This window comes from Oncorhynchus tshawytscha, unplaced genomic scaffold (genome assembly GCF_018296145.1).
Source record: "Oncorhynchus tshawytscha isolate Ot180627B unplaced genomic scaffold, Otsh_v2.0 Un_scaffold_7998_pilon_pilon, whole genome shotgun sequence".
Lineage (NCBI taxonomy): Eukaryota > Metazoa > Chordata > Actinopteri > Salmoniformes > Salmonidae > Oncorhynchus > Oncorhynchus tshawytscha.
The window spans coordinates 86,929-102,610 of record NW_024609484.1 but is presented as its reverse complement, the minus strand read 5'-3'; the positions used below and the strand labels follow the sequence as shown (position 1 = coordinate 102,610).

The window sequence follows — 15,682 nt, the reverse complement described above, 5'->3', positions numbered from 1 at the left end:
GTCATATCAACAATGTCACCCCAACGTTACAAATCAACAATGTCACCCCAACGTTACAAATCAACAACATACAGCACAGCTTTGCCCTGAAATGTCAGGCCTTCCATGAATGAGCTGTATGAGCTACAGACTGCGTTACCACAGTGGCAGTGTTACCTTGTAGATGATCCTGGCTGCCTCGTTCAGAATACACGACTTCCAGTTCTCATCGGTCGTCTACAAACAAAATCACAAGACAAAATGAACGAGCAGAATGACTGATATCAGAAAGACTCGTCACATCTTGTCAACCAGTGTGTGTGTGTGTACCTGTAGACTCAGCTCAGCCAGGGTGACTCCCATAGAGAGGGGCTGCTGGGGGTCTAATATCTGGAACACACAAACCACAGAGACAATCACACAACTTCCCATAATGCACTGGGAGACAGGAAGTACTAAGAAAGGATGTGAGGAAATGAGACAAGGAGAGATGACGAAAACAGACAAGAAGAGTAAGTGAGGGAGGTAACGAGACAAGGAGAGAAGAGGTGAGGAAAGGAGACTAGGAGATGAGGTGAGGAAATGAGATGAGGGAAAAGAGACAAGGAGGAGGTGAGGAGAGGAGTTGAGGAAAGGAGACAAGGATATGAGGTGAGGAGGAAAAAAAGAGAGGTGAGGAAAGGAGATGAGGAAAGATGAGGAAAGAAGACAATGAAAGGAGGTGAGGAAAGGATATAGGAGAGGTGAGGAAAGGAGACAAAGAGAGAGGAAGCTGTGAGAGGAGGAGTATTGTCCCCCAGCTCTAGAAACTAACATCGTCCTCATATCTGATATGGATGCTGGTGATCTTGACTTGCAGGTTCTTGATGACTTGCGTGGCCAGCTTCTCAGCAAACGTGTCCTTCTTCTCATCTTTCTGAGGCTTTTCTGAAATGACCAGAACAAGCTACTCAGGCAGCTGATAATGACCAGGACAAGCTACTCAGGCAGCTGATCATGTGTACTGGTTGAAATCCACGCAAGTCATTGGAAGATTTAAGAGAATGTCTTTTGGTCAAAACTACTGTCACAAAACACAATCACATTGACGATCACAATCACGCAACACACGTACCCACCTTGTTTGTTTTCACGGCGTTTTAAAGACTTTAGACTCTTAAAGCCTTTTTTGTGTTTTTTAATCTTAAAGCCTTGATGATTAACGCAGCATTAACAGAGGAAGAGCTGTTAGTGCAACAGTGACATGACAACCAGATATCAGAGCATGCAGAATAGGTTGAAGACAAAGAAAACAACAGTGACAACCTGGTGATCAGAGCATGCAGAATGGGTTGAAGACAAAGAAAACAACAGTGACAACCTGGTGATCAGAGCATGCAGAATGGGTTGAAGACAAAGGGAACAACAGTGACAACCTGGTGATCAGAGCATGCAGAATGGGTTGAAGACAAAGAAAACAACAGTGACAACCTGGTGATCAGAGCATGCAGAATGGGTTGAAGACAAAGAGAACAACAGTGACAACCAGACATCAGAGCATGCAGAATGGGTTGAAGACAAAGGTAACAACAGTGACAACCAGACATCAGAGCATGCAGAATGGGTTGAAAGAAACAAACAGTGACAACCTGGTGGTCAGAGCATGCAGAACCTAATGTTGAAGACAAAGAAACAGTGACAACAGACATCAGACATGCAGAATGGGTTGAAGACAAAGAGAACCTGACAACCAGGTGATCACATCAGAATGGGTTGAAGACAGAACAGAATGCCTGGTTGAAGACAAAGATCAACACAACCAGACATCAGAACAGAACAAAGCCTGACTGGTCCACTCACATTAGAATAGAACAGAACCTAATGCCTAGCTGGTCTACTACATTATAGAACAGAACCTAATGCCCGACTGGTCCACTACAGTACAGAACAGAACCTAATGCCTGACTGGTCCACCACAGAACAGAACCTAATGCCTGACTGGTCCACCACGGAACAGAACAGAACCTAATGCCTGACTGGTCCACTACAGAACAGAACCTAATGCCTGACTGGTCCACTACATTATAGAACAGAACCTAATGCCTGACTGGTCCACTACAGAATAGAACAGAACTGGTCCACTACATTATAGAACCTAATGCCTGACTGGTCCACTCACATTATAGAACAGAACCTAATGCCTGACTGGTCCACTACAGAACAGAACCTAATGCCTGACTGGTCCACTACAGAAACAGAACCTAATGCCTGACTGGTCCACTACATTATAGAACAGAACCTAATGCCTGACTGGTCCACTACATTATAGAACCTAATGCCTGACTGGTCCACTACATTATAGAACCTAATGCCTGACTGGTCCACTACATTATAGAACAGAACCTAATGCCTGACTGGTCCATTACAGAACAGAACCTAATGCCTGACTGGTCCACTACATTATAGAACAGAACCTAATGCCCGACTGGTCCACTACATTATAGAACAGAACCTAATGCCTGACTGGTCCACTACATTATAGAACAGAACCTAATGCCTGACTGGTCCACTACATTATAGAACCTAATGCCTGACTGGTCCACTACATTATAGAACCTAATGCCTGACTGGTCCACTACATTATAGAACCTAATGCCTGACTGGTCCACTACATTATAGAACCTAATGCCTGACTGGTCCACTACATTATAGAACCTAATGCCTGACTGGTCCACTACATTATAGAACAGAACCTAATGCCTGACTGGTCCACTACAGTACAGAACAGAACCTAATGCCTGACTGGTCCACTACATTATAGAACCTAATGCCTGACTGGTCCACTACACTATAGAACAGAACCTAATGCCTGACTGGTCCACTACATTATAGAACCTAATGCCTGACTGGTCCACTACATTATAGAACCTAATGCCTGGCTGGTCCACTACATTATAGAACCTAATGCCTGACTGGTCCACTACATTATAGAACCTAATGCCTGACTGGTCCACCACAGAACAGAACAGAACCTAATGCCTGACTGGTCCACCACAGAACAGAACAGAACCTAATGCCTGACTGGACCACCACAGAACAGAACAGAACCTAATGCCTGACTGGACCACCACAGAACAGAACAGAACCTAATGCCTGACTGGACCACCACAGAACAGAACCTAATGCCTGACTGGACCACCACAGAACAGAACCTAATGCCTGACTGAACCACCACAGAACAGAACAGAACCTAATGCCTGACTGAACCACCACAGAACAGAACAGAACCTAATGCCTGACTGAACCACCACAGAACAGAACAGAACCTAATGCCTGACTGAACCACCACAGAACAGAACAGAACCTAATGCCTGACTGGACCAGAACAGAACAGAACCTAATGCCTGACTGAACCACCACAGAACAGAACAGAACCTAATGCCTGACTGGACCAGAACAGAACAGAACAGAACCTAATGCCTGACTGGACCAGAACAGAACAGAACCTAATGCCTGACTGGACCAGAACAGAACAGAACCTACCATGCTGAGGCTCCTTATACACAACACTTTCCAGATTAAACAGCAGCTCTCCCGTCTGAGAGTCTACGTGTCCCGTGAGGTGAGCAGCACAAGGTAGAGAGAGAGAGTAGTGGTCAGATTAAATACACCATCAGCAGGACAAGGTAGAGAGAGAGAGTAGTGGTCAGATTAAATACACCATCAGCAGGACAAGGTAGAGAGAGAGAGTAGTGGTCAGATTAAATACACCATCAGCAGGACAAGGTAGAGAGAGAGAGTAGTGGTCAGATTAAATAAACCATCAGCAGGACAAGGTAGAGAGAGAGAGAGTAGTGGTCAGATTAAATAAACCATCAGCAGGACAAGGTAGAGAGAGAGAGTAGTGGTCAGATTAAATAAACCATCAGCAGGACAAGGTAGAGAGAGAGAGTAGTGGTCAGATTAAATAAACCATCAGCAGCACAAGGTAGAGAGAGAGAGTAGTGGTCAGATTAAATAAACCATCAGCAGCACAAGGTAGAGAGAGAGAGTAGTGGTCAGATTAAATACACCATCAGCAGCACAAGGTAGAGAGAGAGAGTAGTGGTCAGATTAAATAAACCATCAGCAGGACAAGGTAGAGAGAGAGAGAGTAATGCCCTGAGGTAGAGTGGTCAGATTAAATAAACCATCAGCAGGACAAGGTAGAGAGAGAGAGTAGTGGTCAGATTAAAGACACCATCAGCAGCACAAGGTAGAGAGAGAGAGAGTAGTGGTCAGATTAAATAAACCATCAGCAGCACAAGGTAGAGAGAGAGAGTAGTAGTCAGATTAAATAAACCATCAGCAGCACAAGGTAGAGAGAGAGAGTAGTGGTCAGATTAAATAAACCATCAGCAGGACAAGGTAGAGAGAGAGAGTAGTGGTCAGATTAAATAAACCATCAGCAGCACAAGGTAGAGAGAGAGAGTAGTGGTCAGATTAAATAAACCATCAGCAGGACAAGGTAGAGAGAGAGAGTAGTGGTCAGATTAAATAAACCATCAGCAGGACAAGGTAGAGAGAGAGAGTAGTGGTCAGATTAAATAAACCATCAGCAGGACAAGGTAGAGAGAGAGAGTAGTGGTCAGATTAAATAAACCATCACAGGACTGTGATGTCAGAGTCAGTCAGTGGTCAGATTAAATAAACCATCACCAGGACTGTGATGTCAGTCCACTGGTTTAAATCCTCACCAGGACTGTGATGTCAGTCCACTAGTTTAACTCCACCATCATGTCAGTCACAAGTTTAACTCCTCACCTCTGTGATGTCAGTCCACTAGTTTAACTCCTCACAAGGTCTGTGATGTCAGTCCACTAGTTTAACTCCTCACCTCTGTGATGGACAAGTTTAACTCCTCACCTCTGTGATGTCAGTCCACTAGTTTAACTCCATCACCTCTGGTGAGCCATCAGTAGTAGTTTAAATAAACCATCACCTCAAGGTGATGTCAGTCCTAGTGGTCAGATTAAATCACCATCAGCAGGACAAGGTGATGAGAAGTAGTGGTCAGAATTAAATACACCATCAGCAGGACTGGTGATGTCAGTCCACTAGTTTCACTATTAAATACACCATCAGCAGGACAAGGTAGAGAGAGAGAGTAGTGGTCAGTTAAATAAACCATCAGCAAGCACAAGGTAGAGAGAGGGTTTCAGTAGTGGTCAATTAAATATTCAGCAGCACAAGGTGATGGTCAGTCCAATACACCATGAACAAGACAACATGGTTTCACTAGTGGATAAACTCATCAGAACAAGACAACATGGTTTGGTAGATTAAATACACCACAGAACTCCTCATGGACAAGGTAGAACAACATGATGTCAGTGGTCAGAGTTAAAATCACACTGTCACACTGTGATACAGTCCACTAGTTTAACTCCTCACCCCTGTGATGTCAGTCCACTAGTTTAACTCCTCACCCCTGTGATGTCAGTCACTAGTTTAACTCCTCACCTCTGTGATGTCAGTCCACTGGTTTAACTCCTGACTCCTCACCTCTGTGATGTCAGTCCACAGTTTAACTCCTCAGTGACAGTACATGGTTTCCTCACCTCTGGATACACACAGAACAGCCATCAGTGCGCCTCCTCAATGCGTCATGCAGCTCCTTCAAGACTTGGCCTCCTGCTGGTAACGCTCCTCCTTCGATCATACAATCGCTTTGACACAACACACCACGGGACATAGTTAATAAACACAACGGGTGTTGGAATTACAATATTCGGAGCTTCTGGTGATGTTTGGTACTCAAATCACTTTGAACAAGACAACATGGTTTCATAGTGGATACACACAGAACAAGACAACATGGTTTCATAGTGGATACACACAGAACAAGACAACATGGTTTCATAGTGGATACACACAGAACAAGACAACATGGTTTCATAGTGGATACACACAGAACAAGACAACATGGTTTTATAGTGGATACACACAGAACAAGACAACATGGTTTCATAGTGGATACACACAGAACAAGACAACATGGTTTCATAGTGGATACACACAGAACAAGACATGGTTTCATAGTGGATACACACAGAACAAGACAACATGGTTACATAGTGGATACAAACAGAACAAGACAACATGGTTTCATAGTGGATACACACAGAACAAGACAACATGGTTTCATAGTGGATACACACAGAACAAGACAACATGGTTTCATAGTGGATACACATAGAACAAGACAACATGGTTACATAGTGGATACACATAGAACAAGACAACATGGTTACATAGTGGATACACACAGAACAAGACAACATGGTTTCATAGTGGATACAAATAGAACAAGACAACATGGTTACATAGTGGATACACACAGAACAAGACAACATGGTTACATAGTGGATACAAATAGAACAAGACAACATGGTTACATAGTGGATACACACAGAACAAGACAACATGGTTACATAGTGGATACAAATAGAACAAGACAACATGGTTTCATAGTGGATACACACAGAACAAGACAACATGGTTTCAAAGTGGATACATATAGAACAAGACAACATGGTTTCATAGTGGATACACATAGAACAAGACAACATGGTTACATAGTGGATACACATAGAACAAGACAACATGGTTACATAGTGGATACACACAGAACAAGACAACATGGTTACATAGTGGATACACATAGAACTGTTGATAGAACAAGACAACATGGTTTCATAGTGGATACACAAAGAACTATTGATAGAACAAGACAACATGGTTTCATAGTGGATACACATAGAACAAGACAACATGTTTAGAACAAGACAACATGGTTTCATAGTGGATACACATAGAACTGTTGATAGAACAAGACAAGACATGGTTTCATAGTGGATACACATAGAACTGTTGATAGAACAAGACAACATGGTTTCATAGTGGATACACATAGAACTGTTGATAGAACAAGACAACATGGTTTCATAGTGGATACACACAGTTCTGTTGGTTTTTATATCAACTTTCTTTCATTGTCAAGAAACAAAAGGCACAATCCAAGTCATATTAGCATCCCATGATAGTAGTTGATAATCCCAGTCATATTAACAACCCATGATAGTTGATAATCTCAGTCATATTAACAACCCATGATAGTTGATAATCTCAGTCATATTAACAACCCATGATAGTTGTTGATAATCCCAGTCATATTAACAACCCATGATAGTTGTTGATAATCCCAGTCATATTAACAACCCATGATAGTTGTTGATAATCCCAGTCATATTAACAACCCATGATAGTTGATAACCCCAGTCATATTAACAACCCATGATAGTAGTTGATAATCCCAGTCATATTAACAACCCATGATAGTAGTTGATAATCCCAGTCATATTAACAACCCATGATAGTTGTTGATAATCCCAGTCATATTAACAACCCATGATAGTTGTTGATAATCCCAGTCATATTAACAACCCATGATAGTTGTTGATAAACCCAGTCATATTAACAACCCATGATAGTAGTTGATAATCCCAGTCATATTAACAACCCATGATAGTAGTTGATAATCCCAGTCATATTAACAACCCATGATAGTAGTTGATAATCCCACAATATTAACAACCCATGATAGTAGTTGATAACCCCAGTCATATTAACAACCCATGATAGTAGTTGATAATCCCAGTCATATTAACAACCCATGATAGTAGTTGATAATCCCAGTCATATTAACAACCCATGATAGTAGTTGATAATCCCAGTCATATTAACAACCCATGATAGTAGTTGATAACCCCAGTCATATTAACAACCCATGATAGTAGTTGATAATCCCAGTCATATTAACAACCCATGATAGTAGTTGATAATCCCAGTCATATTAACAACCCATGATAGTTGTTGATAATCCCAGTCATATTAACAACCCATGATAGTAGTTGATAATCCCAGTCATATTAACAACCCATGATAGTAGTTGATAATCCCAGTCATATTAACAACCCATGATAGTTGTTGATAATCCCAGTCATGATCCCAGCATTTTAAACCAAAACATTCTGATTTGTTCCATCAGCCGTATTAATTGACCCAGTGTTTACCTCCACTACACTACTTTGAAATGCATTGTGGGGATTAAGGAGTGTACGGTGTACAGCCTCAAAGACACCACTGCTGAGTCTGTATGCTAATCACAACATTAATATATGTTTGCTTACTGCTTGACCATCTATAGGCCATCTGCACCAATTACACAGTAAAGGAACCCCCCCCCCCCACAAGGAGAATAGCGTTATGAATAGTAGGAATATTGAAACAGTCCCTCCCTCCCTCCCTCTCCCATAGTGTTATGAATATTGAAACAGTCCCTCTCTCCTAGTGTTATGAAGGAGCCCGACTGCCTTCAGGACCGTGTTCGTGTCCATGGCTAACTCAAGGTCTTTGTGTCCAGTGGTTGCCTAGCAGCAGAGGTGTTTTTCCTGGCTGTGTCAGCCAAACAGATTAATAATCACACACAGTACAGGATGACGGGCTGGGCAATACATCGTCTTATTAAAGAATCTAAAACACACAGTACAGGATGAAGGGCTGGGCCATAACTCGTCTTATTAAAGAATCTAAAAACACACAGTACAGGATGACGGGCTGGGCAGTACATCGTCTTATTAAAGAATCTAAAACACACAGTACAGGATGACGGGCTGGGCAGTACATCGTCTTATTAAAGAATCTAAAACACACAGTACAGGATGAAGGGCTGGGCAATACATCGTCTTATTAAAGAATCTTATGTAAATGTTGCAATTGAATGTGAAATGACACTGGAACTTCCATTCAACAAATGATATCTGAATAACCTTCTTGATTAACGGAAACGTCCGGATTATTAAAAACATGACATTTTTAAAACTTGCAGAAAGAAGACTTGTGTTTCAGACAGAAGTATAGACCCAAAGGATGTAAAACACTATCTGTCTGTTAGTAGATTGGAGCTGGTGGTTAATGGAGGTATAGACCCCATAACCAACCAAGGATATAAAACACTATCTGTCTGTTAGTAGATTGGAGCTGGTGTTTAATGGAAGTATAGACCCCATAACCAACCAAGGATGTAAAACACCTGTTAGTAGATTGGAGCTGGTGTTTAATGGAAGTATAGACCCCATAACCAACCAAGGATATAAAACACCTGTTAGTAGATTGGAGCTGGTGTTTAATGGAAGTATAGACCCCATAACCAACCAAGGATATAAAACACTATCTGTCTGTTAGTAGATTGGAGCTGGTGTTTAATGGAAGTATAGACCCCATAACCAACCAAGGATATAAAACACTATCTGTCTGTTAGTAGATTGGAGCTGGTGTTTAATGGAGGTATAGACCCCATAACCAACCAAGGATATAAAACACCTGTTAGTAGATTGGAGCTGTTAGTAGATTGGAGCTGGTGTTTAATGGAGGTATAAAACACCTGACCCCATAACCAACCAAGGATATAAAACACTATCTGTCTGTTAGTAGATTGGAGCTGGTGTTTAATGGAAGTATAGACCCCATAACCAACCAAGGATATAAAACACTATCTGTCTGTTAGTAGATTGGAGCTGGTGTTTAATGGAAGTATAGACCCCATAACCAACCAAGGATGTAAAACACCTGTTAGTAGATTGGAGCTGGTGTTTAAGGGAGGTATAGACCCCATAACCAACCAAGGATGTAAAACACTATCTGTCTGTTAGTAGATTGGAGCTGGTGTTTAAGGGAGGTATAGACCCCATAACCAACCAAGGATATAAAACACCTGTTAGTAGATTGGAGCTGGTGTTTAATGGAAGTATAGACCCCATAACCAACCAAGGATGTAGAACACTGGGACAGATAAAGACTTAAAGCGGATATACAGGTATCGTATAACTGTCATTGTGTTAGTATCGGACTTAACTATTCATGTGTTCTCAAGACAAAACCTTGCCATCGAAAACAGGTCCCCAAAAAAAACAGTCTGGAGAAGCTCAGAAGATTCCAGAATAAAACCCACAATACAAACCATTCTAATACTACACTACTACAGTACCAGTGTTGAATCATCAAGCTGAAACGACTAGTGGTATAGTCTGGTTCTGGGGAGATACTGGTCGTGGAGGCTTTTATTCCAGCCCCTCACTAAGACATCGGATTTAAATAAATCAAATGAAGGTATTTCAGATTCGCTGATTCAGTTGTGTTACTGCAGGGCTGGAACGAAAGCCTGCACACCCAGACTCTCTCTAGGACAGGAGTTGGAGAACCCAGTGTTAAACAAAGGAGAAAGAGGACATTCACAGAGTCCAGAGAGAGAGACTTGATTGGTCTCAGTTCACCACCCTGAACCCAGACTGCAGGATCCTCTTACCATTGTATGGACATGTACGTAACTGAGACACAGCTGAAACACAGATAGCGCCATTGAAATATATCTTCCTAAAGAGCTTTGATGTCTGGTGGCCACTGTAACTCATTATAGTACAGGACATTATTACAGTGGCATAACAGTCATCATGACAGTATTTAGTGGCATAGCAGTCTACAGGACAGTATTACAGTGTCACAAGTCTTATAATCAAGTGTCACAAATCTCAAAGAGTGTTGTTATGAATCAATTCATGACACTGGCATGTAAGGGCTAGATGTAGGCCAACACTAAATCATTTGGAAAAATGTAGACTCATTTGGAATCCTTTAGAATCGTTTGGAATCATTTGGAATCTTATAGATTCATTTAGAATCTGTTAGATTCATTTGGAATCATTTAGAATCATTTGGAACCCATTTAGAATCATTTAGAGCCATAGAACACAAAGATAGAGGGTATAAACGGTTCCATACTTGCTCCAGGAACCACCAGCAGATAGAGACCATCTAACGTTGCAACTACAGCATCATTGTACAAGTTCTTCCAAGGGATCTTCAATGTCAGTTTTCCTGAAAAACAACAAGATCCTCAAGTCAATGGGAAGTCAAGAGGATGCAATAACATCTGAGTTATTTAACAACCTTAGATCATACAGAATACCATGAGGTAACAACAATAACATCTGAGTTATTTAACAACCTTAGATCATACAGAATACCATGAGGTAACAACAATAACATCTGAGTTATTTAACAACCTTAGATCATACAGAATACCATGAGGTAACAACAATAACATCTGAGTTATTTAACAACCTTAGATCATACAGAATACCATGAGGTAACAACAATAACATCTGAGTTATTTAACAACCTTAGATCATACAGAATACCATGAGGTAACTACAATAACATCTGAGTTATTTAACAACCTTACCTCATGGTGTTCTGTAGATCAACAGAATAACCATTATTTAGTAGGTAACTAACACAATAACATCTGAGTTATTTAACAACCTTACCTCATGGTGTTCTGTATGATCTAACTACAATAACATCTGAGTTATTTAAGTTTGCCTCATGGTCTTCTGTATGATCTAACCAATAACATCTGGTTATTTAAGTCTTACCTCATGGTGTTCTGTAGACTTGTCTAACTACAACCTATTGTATCTGATATACTGGTTTACCATATAATGCTTGACTCAATTCATTCATGGTGGTTGTCATTTGATTAGGTTGAGCCTTTGTGCTTCTGATCTATTGAATCGATGTAGTCTAAACCATGAATAGTTGGCCCCATTTTACAGGCTGAGCATCTTTTCCTTCATAAAAACACCTTTCAGTTCCCACGACACTGCCTTTCAGAAGACTACATACCAGCTCTAAACCAGACAGCACCATCCGCACGGTGTCTGACGACCAGACACCATCCGCACGGTGTCTGACGACCAGACACCATCCGCACGGTGTCTGACGACCGGACACCATCCGCACGGTGTCTGACGACCGGACACCATCCGCACGGTGTCTGACGACCGGACACCATCCGCACGGTGTCTGACGACCAGACACCATCCGCACGGTGTCTGACGACCAGACACCATCCGCACGGTGTCTGACGACCAGACACCATCCGCACGGTGTCTGACGACCTGACGACCAGACACCATCCGCACGGTGTCTGACGACCAGACACCGTCCGCGCAGTGTCTGGCGACCAGACACCATCCGCACGGTGTCTGACGACCAGACCCGTCCGACACCATCCGCACGCAGTGTCTGACGACCAGACACCATCCGCGCAGTGTGACCACCCGTCCGTGTCTGACGACCAGACACCATCCGCACAGTGTCTGACACCATCCGCACCACACAGTGTCTGACGACTAGACACCATCCACACAGTGTCTGACGACTAGACACCATCCACACAGTGTCTGACCTAGACACCATCCACACAGTGTCTGACGACTAGACACCATCCACACAGTGTCTGACGACTAGACACCATCCACACAGTGTCCACACAGTGTCTGACGCACACCATCCACAGTGTCTGACGACTAGACACCATCCACACAGTCCCATCCACACAGTGTCTGACGACTAGACACCATCCACACAGTGTCTGTCTAGACCCGACTAGACACCATCCACACACACCATCCACACAGTGTCTGACATCCGCACAGTGTCTGACACCATCCGACCAGACACCATCCGCACAGTGTCTGACACTAGACACCATCCGCACAGTGTCTGACGACGACACCATCCGCACAGTGTCTGACGACTAGACACCATCCGCTGACGACTAGGTGTCTGACGACCAGACACCATCCGCACAGTGTCTGACGACCAGACACCATCCGCACAGTGTCTGACGACCAGACACCATCCACACAGTGTCTGACGACTAGACACCATCCACACAGTGTCTGACGACTAGACACCATCCGCACAGTGTCTGACGACTAGACACCATCCGCACGGTGTCTGACGACTAGACACCATCCGCACAGTGTCTGACGACTAGACACCATCCGCACGGTGTCTGACGACTAGACACCATCCGCACGGTGTCTGACTAGACATCTTTTTGAATGGCATCAAATCGCTTTGCTGCGACTGGGGGGTAAAACCTGGATTAAAAAAACATGTGTTATTCAATCCATTTACTGATAAAAAGGCCAGATATTTTTATATTTTATTCAACTAGGCAAGTCAGTTAAGAAGAAAAAAAGGCACCTGTTGGGTTTAGTTGGGGCCTAATTCAATGTGAGGCAACACTGTGCTGCTCGTAATGAATAAAATAAACTTCAAAACATCCATTCTTTCAAAATGTCTCCCAGTGTTGTTAACAAACCGCTGGGCGGCGTGGACACTTTCCCCAGTAGAGATATGAAGCATTTTAGGATTGCAGTAGTGTCTCTAATGTCATAAAAGGATTATCAGAGAAAGTGTCCAGGTGAGGTCAAGAAAGACACTCGTCACCATAGACACAACTAGTTTTTAGAAATGAAGGGAGAAAGCCCCTCGGACCACAGTCATGTGACTGGAACACTCACAGCCGAGGTACACCCAATATGGCCGCTGGTCAGCTCCATACACAACATTAGACCTCTGTCTGGGGGGGGGGCACACACACTCACGGCCGAGATACACCCAATATGGCCTCCGGTCAGCTCAATACACAACATTAGACCTCTGTCTGGGGGACACACACTCACGGCCAAGGTACACCCAATATGGCCGCTGGTCAGCTCCACCCACCAAAACAAGTTTCCTGGAATTGGAATAATCCCCATTCTAGTCATTCTATATCTATGGGACAGAGAATCTACTCACAGCACAGCACGTCTCCCATTAGAGCTCATTAACATCTCCTCAATACACAACATTAGACCTCTGTCTGGGGGCGGGGGGGGACAAGGGCAGAGTTGAACATTCTCTCAGAGTAGCCTATTTAGGTCATTTAACCTATAGGGCCTGGGCTCCCTCCTTTACTCATGTGATGTTTAAAAACGAGCCAAAAGGCTAAATCTATCCTAAAAAGTTACTATACAGGACCTGGAACAACAACGGCTATAAGGGTTATAATGCAGTGAGGATACAGCCTCTGACAATTTGCAAATAAATTCATTAAAAATCCTACAATGTGATTTTCTGGATTTTTTTTCTCTCATTTTGTCTGTCATAGTTGAAGTGTACCTATGATGAAAATTTACAGGCCTCTCATCTTTTTACGTGGGAGAACTTGCACAATTGGTGGCTGACTAAATACTTTTTTGCCCCACTGTATATCTATGGGACGGAAAATCAATTCACAGCACATCTCCCATTAGAGTCCATTAACATTACTCAATACACAACATTAGACCTCTGTCTGGAGGGGGAAGCACACACAAAGCCAAGGGCAGAGTTGAACAGTCTCTCAGAGTAGCCTATTTAGGTGATTTAATCTATAGGATCTAGTACGGGACTGGGCTCCAAACATTACTCATGTGATGTTTAAAAATGAGCCAAAAAAGGCTAAATCTATCCTAAAAAGTTATTATACAGGACCTGGAACAAGACTGCTTGATGTAAAACAACAACGGCTATAAGGGTTGTAATGCAGTGAGGATACAGCCTCTGGTGGGCTTTGATGACAGAGAGAATAGACGTGTTCTCATCACAGACCGTCTCATCCTGAATGAGAGAAATGACCTGTTCTACTCATCTAGTTTACAGGGTAACCTGTTAACTAGTTCTGTTCTTCACATCTAGTTTACAGGGTAACCTGTTAACTAGCTATATTCTTCAGTCTAGTTTACAGGGTAGGGTAACCTGTTAACTAGCTCTATTCTTCAGTAGTTTACAGGGTAACCTGTTAACTAGCTCTATTCTTCACATCTAGTTTACAGGGTAACCTGTTAACTAGCTCTATTCTTCTAGTTCACAGGGTAGAGTTGTTAACACCTTAATCTTTGTGTCTGAATATGTTATCAACACTAGCTTAATCTTAGTAGTAGTGTCTGAATATGTTAACAACACCTTAATCTTTGTTTACAGTCTGAATATGTTATCAACACCTTAATCTTTGTGTCTGAATATGTTATCAACACCTTAATCTTTGTGTCTGAATATGTTATCAACACCTTAATCTTTGTGTTTGAATATGTTATCAAACCACCAAACAAAACTTTTCTGTCTGATAGAGATATCAGTGACACCTTTTGGGAATCTTTGTGTCAAGAAATGTTATCAACACCTTAATCTTTGTGTCTGAATATGAGGATCAACACCTTGAATCTTTGTGTCTGAATATGAGGATCAATGAGGAGCTTGAGGAAGAATCTTTGAGTCTGAATATGAGGAGAACACCTTGAATCTTTGTGTCATGAATATAGATTAATTTAATACATCATCTCTAATTTCTTTGTGTCTGAATATGTTATCAACACCTTAATCTTTGTGTCCCTGTTCTGTCCATCTACGAGACATGAATATGTTATCAACACCTGTCCATCTTTGTGTCTGAATATGTTATCAACCCTGTTCTGTCCATCTTTGTGTCTGAATATGTTATCAACACCTTAATCTTTGTGTCTGAATATGTTATCAACATACTTAATCTTTGTGTCTGAATATGTTATCAACATACTGCTTGTAAACTTTGTGTCCATGAATATGTTATCAACAACCTTTCTGTCCATCTTTGTGTCTGAATATCCATCTATCAACACCTTAATCTTTGTGTCTGAATATGTTATCAACACCTTAATCTTTGTGACATCTGAATATGTTATCAACACCTTAATCTTCTGTGTCTGAA

At 42.1% G+C, this 15,682-nt stretch overlaps 1 protein-coding gene across 1 annotated transcript in view; it reads right to left on the bottom strand.

Annotated features, from left to right (window-relative positions):
• The window catches only part of LOC121844957 (vacuolar protein sorting-associated protein 13C-like), a 45,911-nt gene that overhangs the window by 17,549 nt on the left and 12,680 nt on the right, over nt 1–15,682 (bottom strand). Inside the window, exons 4-10 of the mRNA XM_042315496.1 lie at nt 10,837–10,932; nt 10,364–10,396; nt 3,502–3,621; nt 1,098–1,169; nt 794–906; nt 310–369; nt 157–216 (exon numbers count right to left, since the gene is read on the bottom strand). Coding sequence (XP_042171430.1) covers nt 157–216; nt 310–369; nt 794–906; nt 1,098–1,169; nt 3,502–3,621; nt 10,364–10,396; nt 10,837–10,932 — 554 coding nt within the window. The remainder of the gene's footprint in view (nt 1–156; nt 217–309; nt 370–793; nt 907–1,097; nt 1,170–3,501; nt 3,622–10,363; nt 10,397–10,836; nt 10,933–15,682) is intronic.